This window comes from Seriola dumerili, unplaced genomic scaffold, assembly GCF_002260705.1.
Source record: "Seriola dumerili isolate Sdu_G_001 unplaced genomic scaffold, Sdu_1.0 BDQW01000226.1, whole genome shotgun sequence".
NCBI classification, from domain to species: Eukaryota; Metazoa; Chordata; class Actinopteri; order Carangiformes; family Carangidae; genus Seriola; species Seriola dumerili.
Window position 1 is genome coordinate 580,740 of NW_019174481.1, and position 13,451 is coordinate 594,190.

Sequence of the window (13,451 nt, forward strand, 5' to 3'; positions counted from 1 at the left end):
TATCAGTGGACATAGACTTTACCTGTTTCATTGCATTTCATCACTTGCTTTCATTTGGGAGCACAAGCAGTGAGAACAGGTACTTCCTGCAGTTTAATTCATCTGTCATGTCACTGAAACTACAACTGTGTTTGGGCTTTTTGTTCACCTAACAGCTCGCATATAGAAAATCAATTAAGACTTATTTTAAAAGCAGGCGTTAACTGCTCCCACTTGTCTTTTTATCTGATTTCTTGCCCAAGAATATCTCCCTTTCTTTGCCAAGGGCTAGCTCTGGGCTGAGTCCAGGTTGCCTGCATTTGAGGGGAGCTTGAAATGTCACAACAACATACAGGTAAGTGTTTTATTTACAGGACGACAACATTTGGATATATCCACTTGATTTCTAGCTGCAGTAAAAACATGCTGCAACACAGGCCAACCTGGAGCACGCCCACCTCTACTGACATGAACAGGTGTGACCGTTCCTCACTACACAGCATACTGGGATTTTGCTCCATATAATGTCTGTTGGACTCTTACATGAAAGTAAACAAAAAAGAAAGAACCCACGTGGACATTTGATGTTTGGTGGCAGAATAACATGTTGCATCCCCTGGAAAGAGCACAGCGGGTGTCCATTTCAGGAAAAGAGGCTCTGGAGAGTGTTCCTCTTTACACAGTTCAAGTATGCACATATGCCAGGCGAAAACCATTCACACGTTACAAACTAAAAGCGACATTTATAGCAGCAAACTGAGAACAGCTTTCAGAGGGAAACACAAATAAACTGAGCAAAGTGAGACACTGGGAAGCAAGGATAAGCCTCATTACTATATATTTGCTAGTGAGTAATGTCTCCTGCACATGAAATGTACACTAGATTCTGTGCCCAGAGTCTTTGTGATACAGTAACGGCTGATCCAGTCCCTCAGTTCAGTCCAGCTCTCTTCAGGCAGGTTGATGAGGACATCTGTGACAACATGTACTGTAATAGTCTGCCCTTTAAAACATTTTGACTCTTTACCTGAACAGCAAAAAAAAAATGGACTAAGACACATTCACACATCCACTTTGTGTAAATCTGAACTGCTTTGCAACACAACGAAAAATGCAAACGGAGGGTTTGACCACAGAGAAGTCCAGGACGAGCCCACGCTGTAAGTACTTCATGCCAAATCTGTGAGACCAGATGACCATGATCTGGATCGGAAGTGCAAATCAACTCCAGAAACTTAATCTGGAACTACTTTTTTTTTCTTTTAGTCAAGTCCTATCAAGGTTACAACATTGCATCACTTTAAGTTAACCCCTGTTGTGTGCTGAGGGGCTACAAAAGGAAATTCAATGAGATGTAACCAGTCTTTTGTGCCTCATTTCCACAGATCGCAGAGTTTAACAGGGAATCCATATTTGACGCACAGACACTCATACCTCCCCTGCACCACACCCCTGTCTTCTGCTGCCTGCTGACCTCAACCCTCATGAGCAACTAGGCTGCAGCAGTGGCCTTATGTTACAATTCTCAGCCATTTTGAAAGGTATATTATGATGTATGTGTATGTGGAGCTAAGAGAGGTGGGAGTGGTCAGGACATCTAGGAGCTCCTGTAGCTGTTGAAATGTCTCCTAAGAGGGTTATTTAATAAAGTCCATAAACAGATCCACTGGCTTCATCATTTTCTTTTCCTGCTCCAAACAATGTGGAGCCGTTCCCCTGCCTCTCTCTTTCCATTTCCCTTCTATTTTTCAGTCTCTCATTTTTTTCCTCCTCATGTCTCACACAGTCGAGTTCAAGGACACAACGCTGTACAACATATGCAAAGGGAGTATCCTTCTTCCTCCTCTTTTCTCACTTCCATCTTTCCATTTAATTCGGTTCTGTTGCTAATTTATCCATTTGGGAACAGCTCAGGTAAAAAAACAAAACAAAACGAAAAAATCCATGTCCATTTTCCTTCAATTCCAACAATCCTGCCTTCGGGATTGGCCAGAGGGTGCTGTCAGTCATGTGAAGAGAGCCAGTCAGTAGGTGGGGAGAGATGAGGCGGAGGGCTGCAGGGAGCCAGAGGAGTTTGAGCGTCTCATGTGAGGGAGGAGGTAGGTGTCCGAGCACAGCTGGTGAACGTCGAACCTGTCCTCCTTGCGGTATGCCAGACAGCGCCGGATAAACGCCTGCAGAGCAGAGGAGGACATTTTAGAAAATGAGCAGCAGGCTGTGTGTGTGTGTGAGTGTCTGTGGGTGTTCGTGTGGTGTGTGTGTGTGTGTGTTGTGTGTGTGTTGTGTGTGTGTGTGTGTGTGTGTGTGTGTGTGTGTTGTGTTTGTGTGTGTGTGTGGTGTGTGTGTGTGGTTGTTTCGTTGTGTTCGTGTGTGCTGTGTGTGTGTGTGTGTGTGTGTGTGTGCGTGGACTCTCTAATTTACTTCAAGATAAAATAGAGCAGAAGAGTCTACTGCTTTCCGTCTATCTGTTGGCAAAGGCCGCACTTTAAACTGCTCTTATCACAGTTACACAACAGAGTTGATTCAGATGGTTGAACATGTGTCAACATGTGACTGGATTGTCAAGCTGTCTGACATTAATACTTTAATTATAGTGTGTAAATGCATTTTAATAAAGTAACTAAAATTTCAACACACAAACGATGATATATTCAAATGAGACGATAAATTCATCAGACATTTTGCTTTGTTGTTTGTACTGAGGTGACCTTTTCAGCAATTTAATCAACTGGGCCCAAAGACAGACATTCCCATGATGTCATTTCTTCTATTAATGCTTTTAAATTGAATTTAGAGAATATTTACATCTTATTTGCCCAACCATAATTCCTACTATGACAATATGATAAGTGATGGGAAGATGTTATTTACAAGGTAATTTTCTGGATTAACAAGGGGAGTAGTCACAGAAGTTAAAGCATTTTTTTAACATGAAGTAAAAGTGACATAATGAATGTTTTCTTTTAAGTGTATGGCGTTGATATGTTTATGCTTGTGTGTGCGTGCGTGTGCGTGCATGTGTGTGTTACCTTGGCCTCTGTGCTGGCCTGTGGTTTAGCAGGGAACTGGACCTCTGTGGCTTTGAGGATGGTGTTTTCCTGGAGAATGTCTTGTTGAGACTGGTTGTGACCAAACGGCTGGAGAAAACAAAAGACATTAAAATGACCACGATCCAATGTCTTCTCCATTGCTTCAACTATCTAACAGTTCTCTCATTGATACTGAACTCAAGACAAGAGACACACAGCTACTGTGTCCAAATCTTTTCTTCCACATTTCAAAGCAATGCCTCGACAGATTGATATAAGTGGCTCACACACAGTTTGAATGCACATGCATTAGTGTTAATCTTTACTCTCTAGTAATGTACAAATTGTTTAGTTCATTCATTTGCTCCAGAGTGCTGCACCTTGCGTCCGTAGAGGCACTGGAAGAAGATCACTCCCACAGACCAGACGTCGACCTTGTTGGAAATCTTAGGCGGCTCCTTCCCCACAACAAAACACTCTGGAGGAAGATACCTGAAAACACAAACAACAGTATCCATGCTGATCCATTTAATAGAAGAGTTCAAACATATTTTTTTTAACCGTTCCATGTTTATTTCCTACCATATCATTTGTAGAAAAGAACACACAATTCACTGCCCATAATAATGACAGTAGAACAGTGTAGGAGATTCTGTTACACTGTGTCAGTCTGAGGGGGGTTTGTGTGTGTGCGTGTGTGTGCGTGTGCGTGCATGTGTGTGCATGTGTGTGTGTGTGTGTGTCTCACCAGTAGGTGCCGGCCCCCTGTGATGTGAGGTCCATCCCATCCACACCATAGTTATCATCGTCCATGATTTTTGACAGGCCAAAGTCTGTGATTTTGATTTCTCCACATGCAGTACCATCCACCAATAAGATGTTACCTGTTCACCACACAGACCCTGAGACTCAGTACAGTGTTTGACCCCAGGTTAACAAGCAAAGCACCCAGAGCAACAGGAAAGATCTTTATAACTGACAACAGTGTATCCAATTTTAAATTACCTACATTTAACTAACACTTAACTAAGTAAAGTAATCTAGAAGCAGAAACTGCTTTGTAATATTCGCATGCTTTTTGGACATATGACCCACCTGGTTTGAGGTCGTAGTGGATGATGGGAGGTTTGATCTCGTTGAGGTAGCGCAGGGCGCTGACAATCTGCATGACGATGGAGCGAGCCTCCTTCTCTGACATCAGCTTGTTTTGTTTCAGGTAGAAGTCCAGGTCGTTTCCTTCACAGAACTCCAGCACTGTACAGAACCTGGAGCACAGAGGGCGGAGACAGACACACAGTTACACACTGTACACACACAACACTGTCAATAATCTATTGATCCCTAACTAGAAAGTTTACAGTATCATCAGTCTGGGTGAGCAACACTGGCCACCAGTGTCTTTAACTCTTTTGGGTGGAGGTAACTGCACCTCACATGCTTTATTGATACTTGAAGCTAATCTATGCATCTGTCTGTTTGTTATACCCATTTATCTATCTATACATCCATATATATAACATATTTATTATTGATTTCATCAAATTCCTCTTTGTTGAAATGTCCAAATTTCAAAGATTATTCTCTCAGTTGAGTGACAATCTCATCTTTCTGTCTTTGAACAGTTAACTATCGTCTCAAAAGGCAGAAGGCAACGGCCTCACTCACTGCACCACAGAGCCAAGTATATATCTACATAACGAGCACAACTATTACCAAACGGCATTGATACTCCCCCTCGTGGCGTTTAATTAACACCTGATTGTGCTTATGTAACGTCTTATGGCGCTAAAACCAGGCGAATTCTGGCGATGCAAACGCCCTCCTCAGTGACACACACACTGTGCAGTGGACGGGTCTGATTTGGAGCTCTGTGTGTTTGTGCCTGAACATGATGAGACGATGAGGTGAGCAGTGGGCGACTTAGGAGGCGGGCTGTCGGCTGCCCAGCCAATCAGAAGTTAGAAACGATTTTTGGAAATTTCTTCGCTATTTTTCTCTTGTCTTTTCTTAACTTTTGATTGGGTGGGCGAGACGTGCGCTTAGCTACCGCCAGCCTGGCTTTAGAAATAACTTCCATTGTCAGAACATGTTGATGCTGATTCATACATTTTTCTGTCATTCGCTTTTACAATTTACTCTTTCCCAATCTGATAACACCCCTATGATGTTCGCTCTCATGTGCAGCTCTGAAGCGGGCCTCCAGGCCGATTACAACTTGTGCATTTTTTGAATATTCACTGTGTAGGGCCCTCACAGAGGTTTGACTCTTACTCATGTGCAACATGCTGTTTAAAACTATAGCAAAGGATTCTTTTTAACCCAGTGCTGTGTAATAAACAACCTCAGGATATGTGGACCCAGCAGGGCTGCAGCTGGCAGAGGTCAGAGGTGACTCACGTGTCAGTGTCCAGGGAGAAGTAGTCATACAGTTTGACTATTCTGGGATGGTCCAGCTGCTTGTGTATCCGGTACTCCCTGCATGCATGCCTGGAAGGAAATAATTGTCAATGTAATGCATGTGTTACTGCAGAAATGTTTTGTCATTGCACATCAAAGTCATTTGTGTGGATGAGACCTACTTGTGGTAGTTCTCCTTCTTCTCCTCTCTCCAGTTCTTGTTGAGTTGGTGGATTTTAACAGCTGCATAGCGCTGCTCAAACAGGTCAAAAGCCTGTGTGTGGCAAGAAAACAAATACACACACATTTGTCTTTAAGCACACTTTACACACGGAGAGCGAGTGAGAACAGGAAACAACTAGTGAAGCACTACAGACATTACCTTATAAACTTCACTGAAGCCGCCCCTGCCCAGCAAGTGCAGCAGCAGGTACCTCTCGTTCAGAGTAGGATGGTCTTTAAACCTGTGTGCGGAGGAACAGAAATGTTTAGTATAATCAGGGAACATGAGGAGGAAATGCTCATCGCTTTGATCTGGCAAATGTAACGTTGTCTTTGAAACAACCGATTTGCAAAGACAGATGATTGTGCTGCTTTTCTGGGTAATTACATCAACAAATTTAAATTACATCCGACAGACGTTCTCCACTAATGAAATGTTTTTTTTATTTGAAGTGCATTTAATATCATCAAATGATTGATGATTTACATTCATTACTTTACATTCATTCATTACACTTGCTGAGCGGACTTACGCTGAGCTGTCCTCGTTGTTTATCCTCTTCAGCTCTCTGATGTGGAGGTTCCTCACCCGCTCCAACCGCTCCAGCTCTGCTTGAATCTCAGCTTCCTCCTACACACACATCATGAGATGTATCATTTTGCATTTCAATTCTGTTGGTGTTAAAATATGCATGTAGAGAAATCTCATTTATGCAATTAAACACTTTGTCAACAAATAAAGCCGAGTGTGGGAGAAACCTCTGCACCACTGAAGTTACTCTCTTACTGTTTTGATGAACGATTTCACTTGGTAAACTGAGTGTTATGTAATGCACACCTGGTAGATTGGTGCATGGGAAACTATGCAGACTGTCAACATTTGCAACAGTTGGACCTTTTTCAACATTGTCTTTTCACATGATTTCACCAAATGAAATGTCTTCCGGGCCTAATGTGTTCTTATTGATTGACTGGTGGAGTGATTAATGAAGCGATTTCTTTTCCTGCTGACCTTCTTCAGATGTCCAAGGCGGAGCTTAAAGATCTCTTCCTGCTCGTGGTACTCAGCGAGGGTCAATCTGCCAAAATATAGACAAAGTCAAAACCTACTGACGGAACAAGAATACGAGCCAACGCGCTGCCTTAGAAACATTCATTCACAACAGATTCAAATCTATTTCATCTTGCAATGATTCTTCTAATCCTCCAGTTGAAAACAGAATCAAAGTCCCACACTTTCCCAAACATCGTCTTTAACCCATGATGTAGAGTAGTGTGGCTGGATTGACACAGATACTGTGTATCTGACACCTCTGATACGGATCATCTTTATGACAGTCTCTGCTTTCTAAACAGTGGTTATAATAAATGGAGGTAACATGCGATACTTTATGTTGGAGGGCAGCTCTTAGTAAACTGCAGAGAAAATGGAGCCCAGAACAATACAAACAGGATATGATCATCCTTCACATCCTCCAGTGACAGAACTTATTTATTGCAGGAAACTCACAGCTGGGGCAAGGAGGGCTTGAGGAAGGGGTCCGAATCGTTGCCGTTGACCACCTTGGTTTTACGCTGCTTGGGTTCGGAGGTGGAGGCCACAGAGAGGGAGGGGGACGCAGGGTTTGGGGGCTTCCTCTTGGCCAGCAGCTTCCTCTGTCGCTCTATGTCCTCCCTCTGCTGGTTGATGCCCTCCTGTTGCCTGTACACAGTCGGACGCACAGAAGAAGGGGAGGGAACGGGTGAGATGGGAAATACTGGAGCAGATGATTAACAGCTTTTCGCATGTTTTCTCCTGGCTGTAAAGAGGAAGATGCTTTTATAATTCACCTGTTAGGATCCTTCAACATCATATCTACTGCAATGTCCAATGCAAAATATAAACAACTGAGATTAAGAATGGTGGATGCGTTTGCAGTCTCTCACTTGATCAGGTTCTGGAATGCATATCCGTCGGTCCACTGCTCCGTGTAGGACGCTCCATGTCTGACGGTGGTGAAGTGACCGAGACGGAGGCGATCCTGCATGCTCTTCTCACGACACGACTGCTTCTCCTGCGTGCTCTGTGCACAAAACCAGGGACACACACACACACACACATAATCAAAAATGATGGACAGTAGCGCTGAAGGTGTCTCAACTGTAGCAGCTAAAGGGAAGAGAGAGTGTTTATCATTTCAGTTTAGGATTCAAACTTGCAAAATATTCCTGTGACAAGCTGTCACCTCTGTTATATCTACATTACACTTATTCATTTGGCAGACGACGTATAAATGAGACACAATCCAAACCAAACCACAGCAGATCAAGGTAGATTTCCACACAGAATAAAGGTGTAATAGCTAGCTATGTTTATTCTTTTAAAATACAGAACTGAATTCTCCAGATATACTGAATCCCAGTTAAGCAATATTTTTACCCTAAATCCCACCACCACCACTCTGCTGTTCTGCGTGGCTCAAAATGGTGTCGACTTAAAGAAAACAGGTGGCGAGGGAAGAGATTCAAAGCTCTACAAACCACAAGAGAGTTTTCCCCTTCATTAGTTGTGGACCAAAGCGAAGCTAAAACACCAGAAGATATCGGAGCAGGATGCCTGTGTTGCTCCATTTCTGCTGCAAGTGTAAGTCTCCACTTTTTTTTTTTTTTTAACCACCTTTTAAGCGATGAGCTTCATTTCTTCTGCATGTTGCTAAGACATTAGCTGAACATTTATAACTATTTCTAACTGATATAGTATATCTATCTATCTATTTTTCCCAAGCTTTAAATTCCAGATGTTTTGAAGTGAAGATGGACATACAGTGGACGAGAGGATGGATTAAAAAACACAAACCTTTTCTATGAGCAGTTTCTTGCTCATGGTGATGCACTTGTTTAGCCTCTCCTTGTATTTCTCCAGGAGTTTTTGCTGTTCGTCGATCTGTCTCCGCAGGTCACAGTTAGCCTGTTAAAGAAAGACAGTGGGTAGATGTTTAACGCTGGTTGTGTAGGAAGAAACATAATACAACTAAAACATACAATAACATACTCCTGTGCACTTATCATCAAAACACAGGACACAGACACAGAACTCACCCTGAGCAGGTCATCTATCCGTCCCTCTTTCTTCTCCAGGTCCAGACTCTTGTTACTCTCCAGAGCAGCGAGTTTTAGCCCTGTTAGCTCCGTCTACGAGAGCAGACAGAGACGTACCAGTCAGAGGTGTATTAATAAATGTACAAAGAATACTTCAAGTGTGTCAAATCAGTGTGTTTTCTGTGAGCATCACATTACCTGGACAAACTTGCTGGCTTTGGGATTGTGTTCCCCAAAACACAGACTCGTAGGAGAGGAGCTATTCTGCCGGATCTACAGACAAAGATGTTTTGTTAAACCTTGCAGCGACACACAGAGCAGAGACTCACATCCACCTCATTTACCAGTAACTCATCAGAAATTCTTCTGTGTAAGGTTTTCTACTGTTTGTCGAACACTCACGATTGAGCCGGGGGCAGAGTGTGAGTTCTGTGGAGAGCGGCGAACTGATGGGAGCCCTCTGACTGGACTGGAACCATTTCCCCCCTGGAACTTTGCAGAGAAAACAAATGGGCAGATGTGACAAATCTGGTTTGAAATTATACAAATCATGAAATATTGGTGTAACACTAGTTGTTGCAATACTCACATCAAAGTAGTCGCTGATCTTGGGCCCACGTGTGGAGGTCTTCCCTGCAGAAGAAATTTGACCAAAGATTTAATGCAGCCTAGCAGCAATACATGATACATTACACTGATTTTCAACAGGTATTAGTCATACCTTGACTACTCTCTGAATAGGTGTCAGCTTTCCTTTTCCTCCCTCTGGACGATTCAGAGTGCTTCTTCTCCGGGGTCTGTAAATCGATATGAAATAGAGGAAGAAAGAAAAAAAAAAGAAGCATAAATCCCTTGTGTTTAACCTAATAAAGCAGGATTCAGTGGTGGTGTTCAGCAGGAAAGAGCAGCAGGAAGGAGAAGTACATACTGAGTAGGCAGGGGAGCTCCCTCTTTTCAAATCAGAGTTCTAGGAAGAGAAGAGAAGCAGAGGTGGAGGTAGTGGGAGAGACAGAAAAGACGAGTGGGCATGGAAAAAACCGAGAACTGACAACATATATCTGTGTCTATCTGTGTAATAACAAGTGTCATATTTAATTTCAGAAATAATAGTCATGCATGTATGTTCCAACAAGACTATATCTGTGTTTTTACCTCTGACTCCTTGTCGCTAGATGAGCCCAGGCTGCCATAGCTGTGGTTAGAGGACTCATTGGCCAGACCCTGCACACAGTGAGAATTCAATCAAATACCTGAACACATACAACATGAAAATAGTCAGCGCAGGTGTGTAGTGACTTCATGAAATAGAACCGATAATGAAACAAAGCCCGAAGGCAGGCCTGGAGTCTGCCATGTCTGTAAATCCAGATCTTCAGTTATTAGGTGTGTCACTTGGCCCTTTTCCATCTTGCGAACATTTCCAGGAACTCTGTATCCTTTTAAGGAAAACAGGAACTTTTACCTGCTTTTCCACCATAGGAATTTAGGTTTGGTTTTCGTTGCTTGTGCCCAAAAAGTCCCTGCCCCTGATACTGTGACTCTCTGATCGTCTACCAGCTACCATGGAAGAGTTAGTCACTGTTGTTAGTCACTTGTGAACACAACCCTCGAGACTGCTTCAACTTATGTACAGCATTCTTACTGCTGCAAGCAAGCAAGCACTGGCTGTTGCTAGTACTATATTAGAACTTGGGAATGGAATTTCTAGTCACTGCCTTTAGTTCCCGGGTAAACTGTGTTTGTGTGCGGTGTATGACGTATCTCAAAAATGAGGCTTTAGTTTGTCTGTGCAGCTGTTACCTTAGCACCTCCACTGGTGCTCCCAGTGCTGCCTACTGTGTTGCCACTGACAGCTCCTGTGAACCTGGCCTCCAGCAGCTCCTGTCTCCTGGGGTCCAGGCTGTGCAGCTCCTCCATGGGGCCTGGCATGGGCAGGGGGGTGGGGGGTGGGCAGAGTAAGGTTACATGCTTACATTATCACCATTACTAACAAACAGTAGCGAGTAGCAGTACAAGGAATCAGAGGGAAAAACATTCCTCCGACAAAATTACTAGAAAAGAATAAAAATGAGCTCGATGAGAAGGAGCGGAGGACAGTATCTGGGGGAGGATTAGAGAAAATTGGAGTGATTAGAGGATAAAAATAGAAAATGGATTTAACTGTAGGTGCAGTAGGTAGCTCTTTAAAAGATGCACTTTCATTTGATGATGGGAGATACTTTAGATGAGTGACACTGCATTTCTAACTTAAGCAGGAAGGTCGTTCTGCCACTGGGGAGCCAGAAGGGAGAAGAGTCAAGGCCAGGCATAGTGAGTCCACCAGTTTGTCATCACCGAAATCTTCAACCAGCCCCTCCATGTTCTCATTAGTAAGACTGACACAATGGCCTCTTTGCACAGCACTAAACAAGTCTCTGACATTTAGGGATCTCAGTAACTCAGAAGCCTTGCGGACAGAGCACAATAACATCTGAGATAAGGACACTGGGAGTTTTGTCCTGAAGTATAATCTTGACATGCTGCAATGTCAATGAAAAATAGATCAGGGCCTTTCAGTAGCTGTGTGTCTCATTTAAATGCTACACATGTGCAACAATGTTCCTTACGCTGTTGAAACAGGACACAGCTTTTAGTTTTATAGGCCATTTCGGCTTTCTAAAAGCCTAGTTTTACATTTAAATTTCCTCAGTATATAGCCAGATTTGCAGATGCCAGAGTGGTAAACCTTTGCAGCTGTACATCAGAACAACAATATATATAAAATGACTCTTATTACAAGCAGTAGGCTAACATATACACTGCCTGACTGGGCCCTGTTCTATGACAACCAGTTTCCAAGGAGAGACAGGCACAGGTCCTCTGCTCCCTGCTGGTTACTGCTGCTGCAAGTGTTTGTTTCCTTATTGGACATTTCCTGGCTGTCATCTTTACATAGCTTCTGGCACAGGGGCAAGCCCTAAAAGGCATAATGGACATTATGAAACCCTTGTGCAGTGAAACAGAGAGCACACAACAAGGCCTTTGTGAGGTTATCTAAGGACAGGGCAGATAGGGATTTGGGTTAATTAATCTACATAGTTAGAGCTTTATATTACAGCATTATTTTCGTTTCTTACTGTGTTAGTGTTAAGAATCTCAAGTTGAAAATAATAATATCCTCGATACAGTAATTACAACGTTGATTTACGTTTATAACGACTTGTTAGCACCATCGCTGTCTGCATGTTGTTGTACGTATATTATGACCTATAACTACTACTTAGCTGGAAGATTGGAACCAATTGTTCCCAATTATAAACACTGTTTTTGTTACATCATATCCAGCAACTCTGTAACATCGAAGTAAATAACATCTCCACAGCATGTGGAAAACAATGAGGAAAAACAGATGGCTCAAAACTGGCCAAAAAGTAAAATAAAACGGGGCCTATTCTCAAGTTCTTAGTAGCAGGGACATGCATTGCAATGCATTCATGGATACATGCATTGCTACGATGTTTAATATCCAACTTGATGCTGTAGAAAGGAGGCGAATGTTACAAACTGATACAAAAACACTGGTATCGCATCAACGGCTACGACCAACAAGAAATCGTGTAACTGACAATCACACAAACAAAACAACAAGCTAACGCTGCCGCTGTGCAAACATGATAGCTTGCTGCTACTTAGACTGGCCATCAACTGAACTGACAGCTGACGTTTGGCTTCCAATTCACGGCATCAGTAAACTTGACATCCATTTTTACTTCAACAAACGTTAGCTCGACACGGCCGAAACGATCCACTTCTCCTGCAAAGAACACACTTTAAGGAGAATAAGGGTCGGTCGTGCACTTGGTGAGCTGATATACCTTCCTTGCTCTTTGCGGTCGCCGTTATATGTTGTTGAGAAATCGTTGGGGACGAGGAGAGCTGCGACCAAGATGGCGTCGCCTCCAAACTTCCACCACCACTTCCACTGTTACTTTGGACACTCATGAAGCCACTTTACCGCCGAGAGGAGCCAGCGTACACACTGCCGTTCGCGGAAATCCCAAACTTGCGTCCATCGACACCTGCTGTAGCCAAAAAGGCCGTTAAACGACAGTTAGTCCGTTTTTGTGTTGCTAGACGTCTCGCATGTTGCGACCCGTGCGGGTCCTGCGGAGGAGCGGCTTCTTTAGACTCTCGCTGAAACGGATCCAATGTAACCTTTGCATGATGACCGCACCGCGCGCCTGTCAGCATCCAGTTCGCGAGCGGAGCTTTGATTCTAGTAGGCGAGGCTATCGCGAGGCTGGCGCGCACCTAGCAGCGCGATGGGGGATGGCATGACACCGAAACAGACACTGATCTGGGATCATTTTACCCTCCTCCAAACTAGCCCGAGGTTCACTGGAAAGCACAACTCGCTTCGACCTCAGAGCAGCCTCTTGTTTTGGCGAAAACAACAAACACCCCGAAAAAATGGCCGAAAGTTGCTGTCTGCTTGAGGAGAACGAAGGAAAACAGAAACACACACACACACGCACACGCGCACGCACGCACGCACGGGTGCACACTATACAGTAATATAGTATTAGTGTACTGTAGTACTAGTGCACAAAATATATACATATGTATATATATATATATGTATGTATGCATGTATGCATGTACGTATGTATGTAGCCTATGTGTGTATGTATGTGTGTGTATATATATATATATATATATATATGTGTGTGTGTGTGTGTGTGTGTGTGTATACGTATGTATTAAGTA

The 13,451-nt window shown here is 43.3% G+C and overlaps 1 protein-coding gene across 5 annotated transcripts; it reads right to left on the reverse strand.

The window, feature by feature from the left end:
* Positions 1–329: 329 nt before the first annotated feature.
* LOC111228857 (serine/threonine-protein kinase tousled-like 1-B) lies at positions 330–12,938 on the reverse strand. Of its 5 annotated transcripts, none has more exons than XM_022754951.1 (22): positions 12,560–12,938; positions 10,506–10,627; positions 9,858–9,926; positions 9,634–9,672; positions 9,427–9,502; positions 9,295–9,338; positions 9,108–9,191; positions 8,904–8,978; positions 8,706–8,798; positions 8,464–8,574; positions 7,554–7,690; positions 7,138–7,329; positions 6,640–6,706; positions 6,161–6,258; positions 5,788–5,869; positions 5,588–5,679; positions 5,406–5,495; positions 4,104–4,273; positions 3,757–3,892; positions 3,389–3,500; positions 3,009–3,116; positions 330–2,153 (listed from the first exon to the last, which is right to left on the reverse strand). In XM_022754951.1, the coding sequence occupies exons 1-22, from the start codon at positions 12,684–12,686 to the stop codon at positions 2,004–2,006; spliced, it is 2,274 nt and encodes a 757-aa protein (XP_022610672.1). In that variant the 5' UTR covers positions 12,687–12,938; the 3' UTR covers positions 330–2,003. The 5 variants fall into 5 exon arrangements, with proteins under 5 accessions (XP_022610672.1, XP_022610671.1, XP_022610674.1 ...); XM_022754950.1 differs by having other exon boundaries at positions 9,108–9,197; XM_022754953.1 differs by having other exon boundaries at positions 3,384–3,500; positions 9,108–9,197.
* Positions 12,939–13,451: the final 513 nt, after the last annotated feature.

Bases quoted from the DNA above. Each gene is read 5' to 3' on its own strand.
- LOC111228857 (XM_022754950.1), bottom strand. From the start codon at position 12,686: ATGAGTGTCCAAAGTAACAGTGGAAGTGGTGGTGGAAGTTTGGAGGCG. The intron at 5,870-6,160 runs GTAAGTCCGCTC...CTCCGCACACAG, and splicing joins AACAACGAGGACAGCTCAGC to GTTTAAAGACCATCCTACTC. The intron at 3,501-3,756 runs GTGAGACACACA...TTGTGTTTTCAG, and splicing joins CAGGGGGCCGGCACCTACTG to GTATCTTCCTCCAGAGTGTT.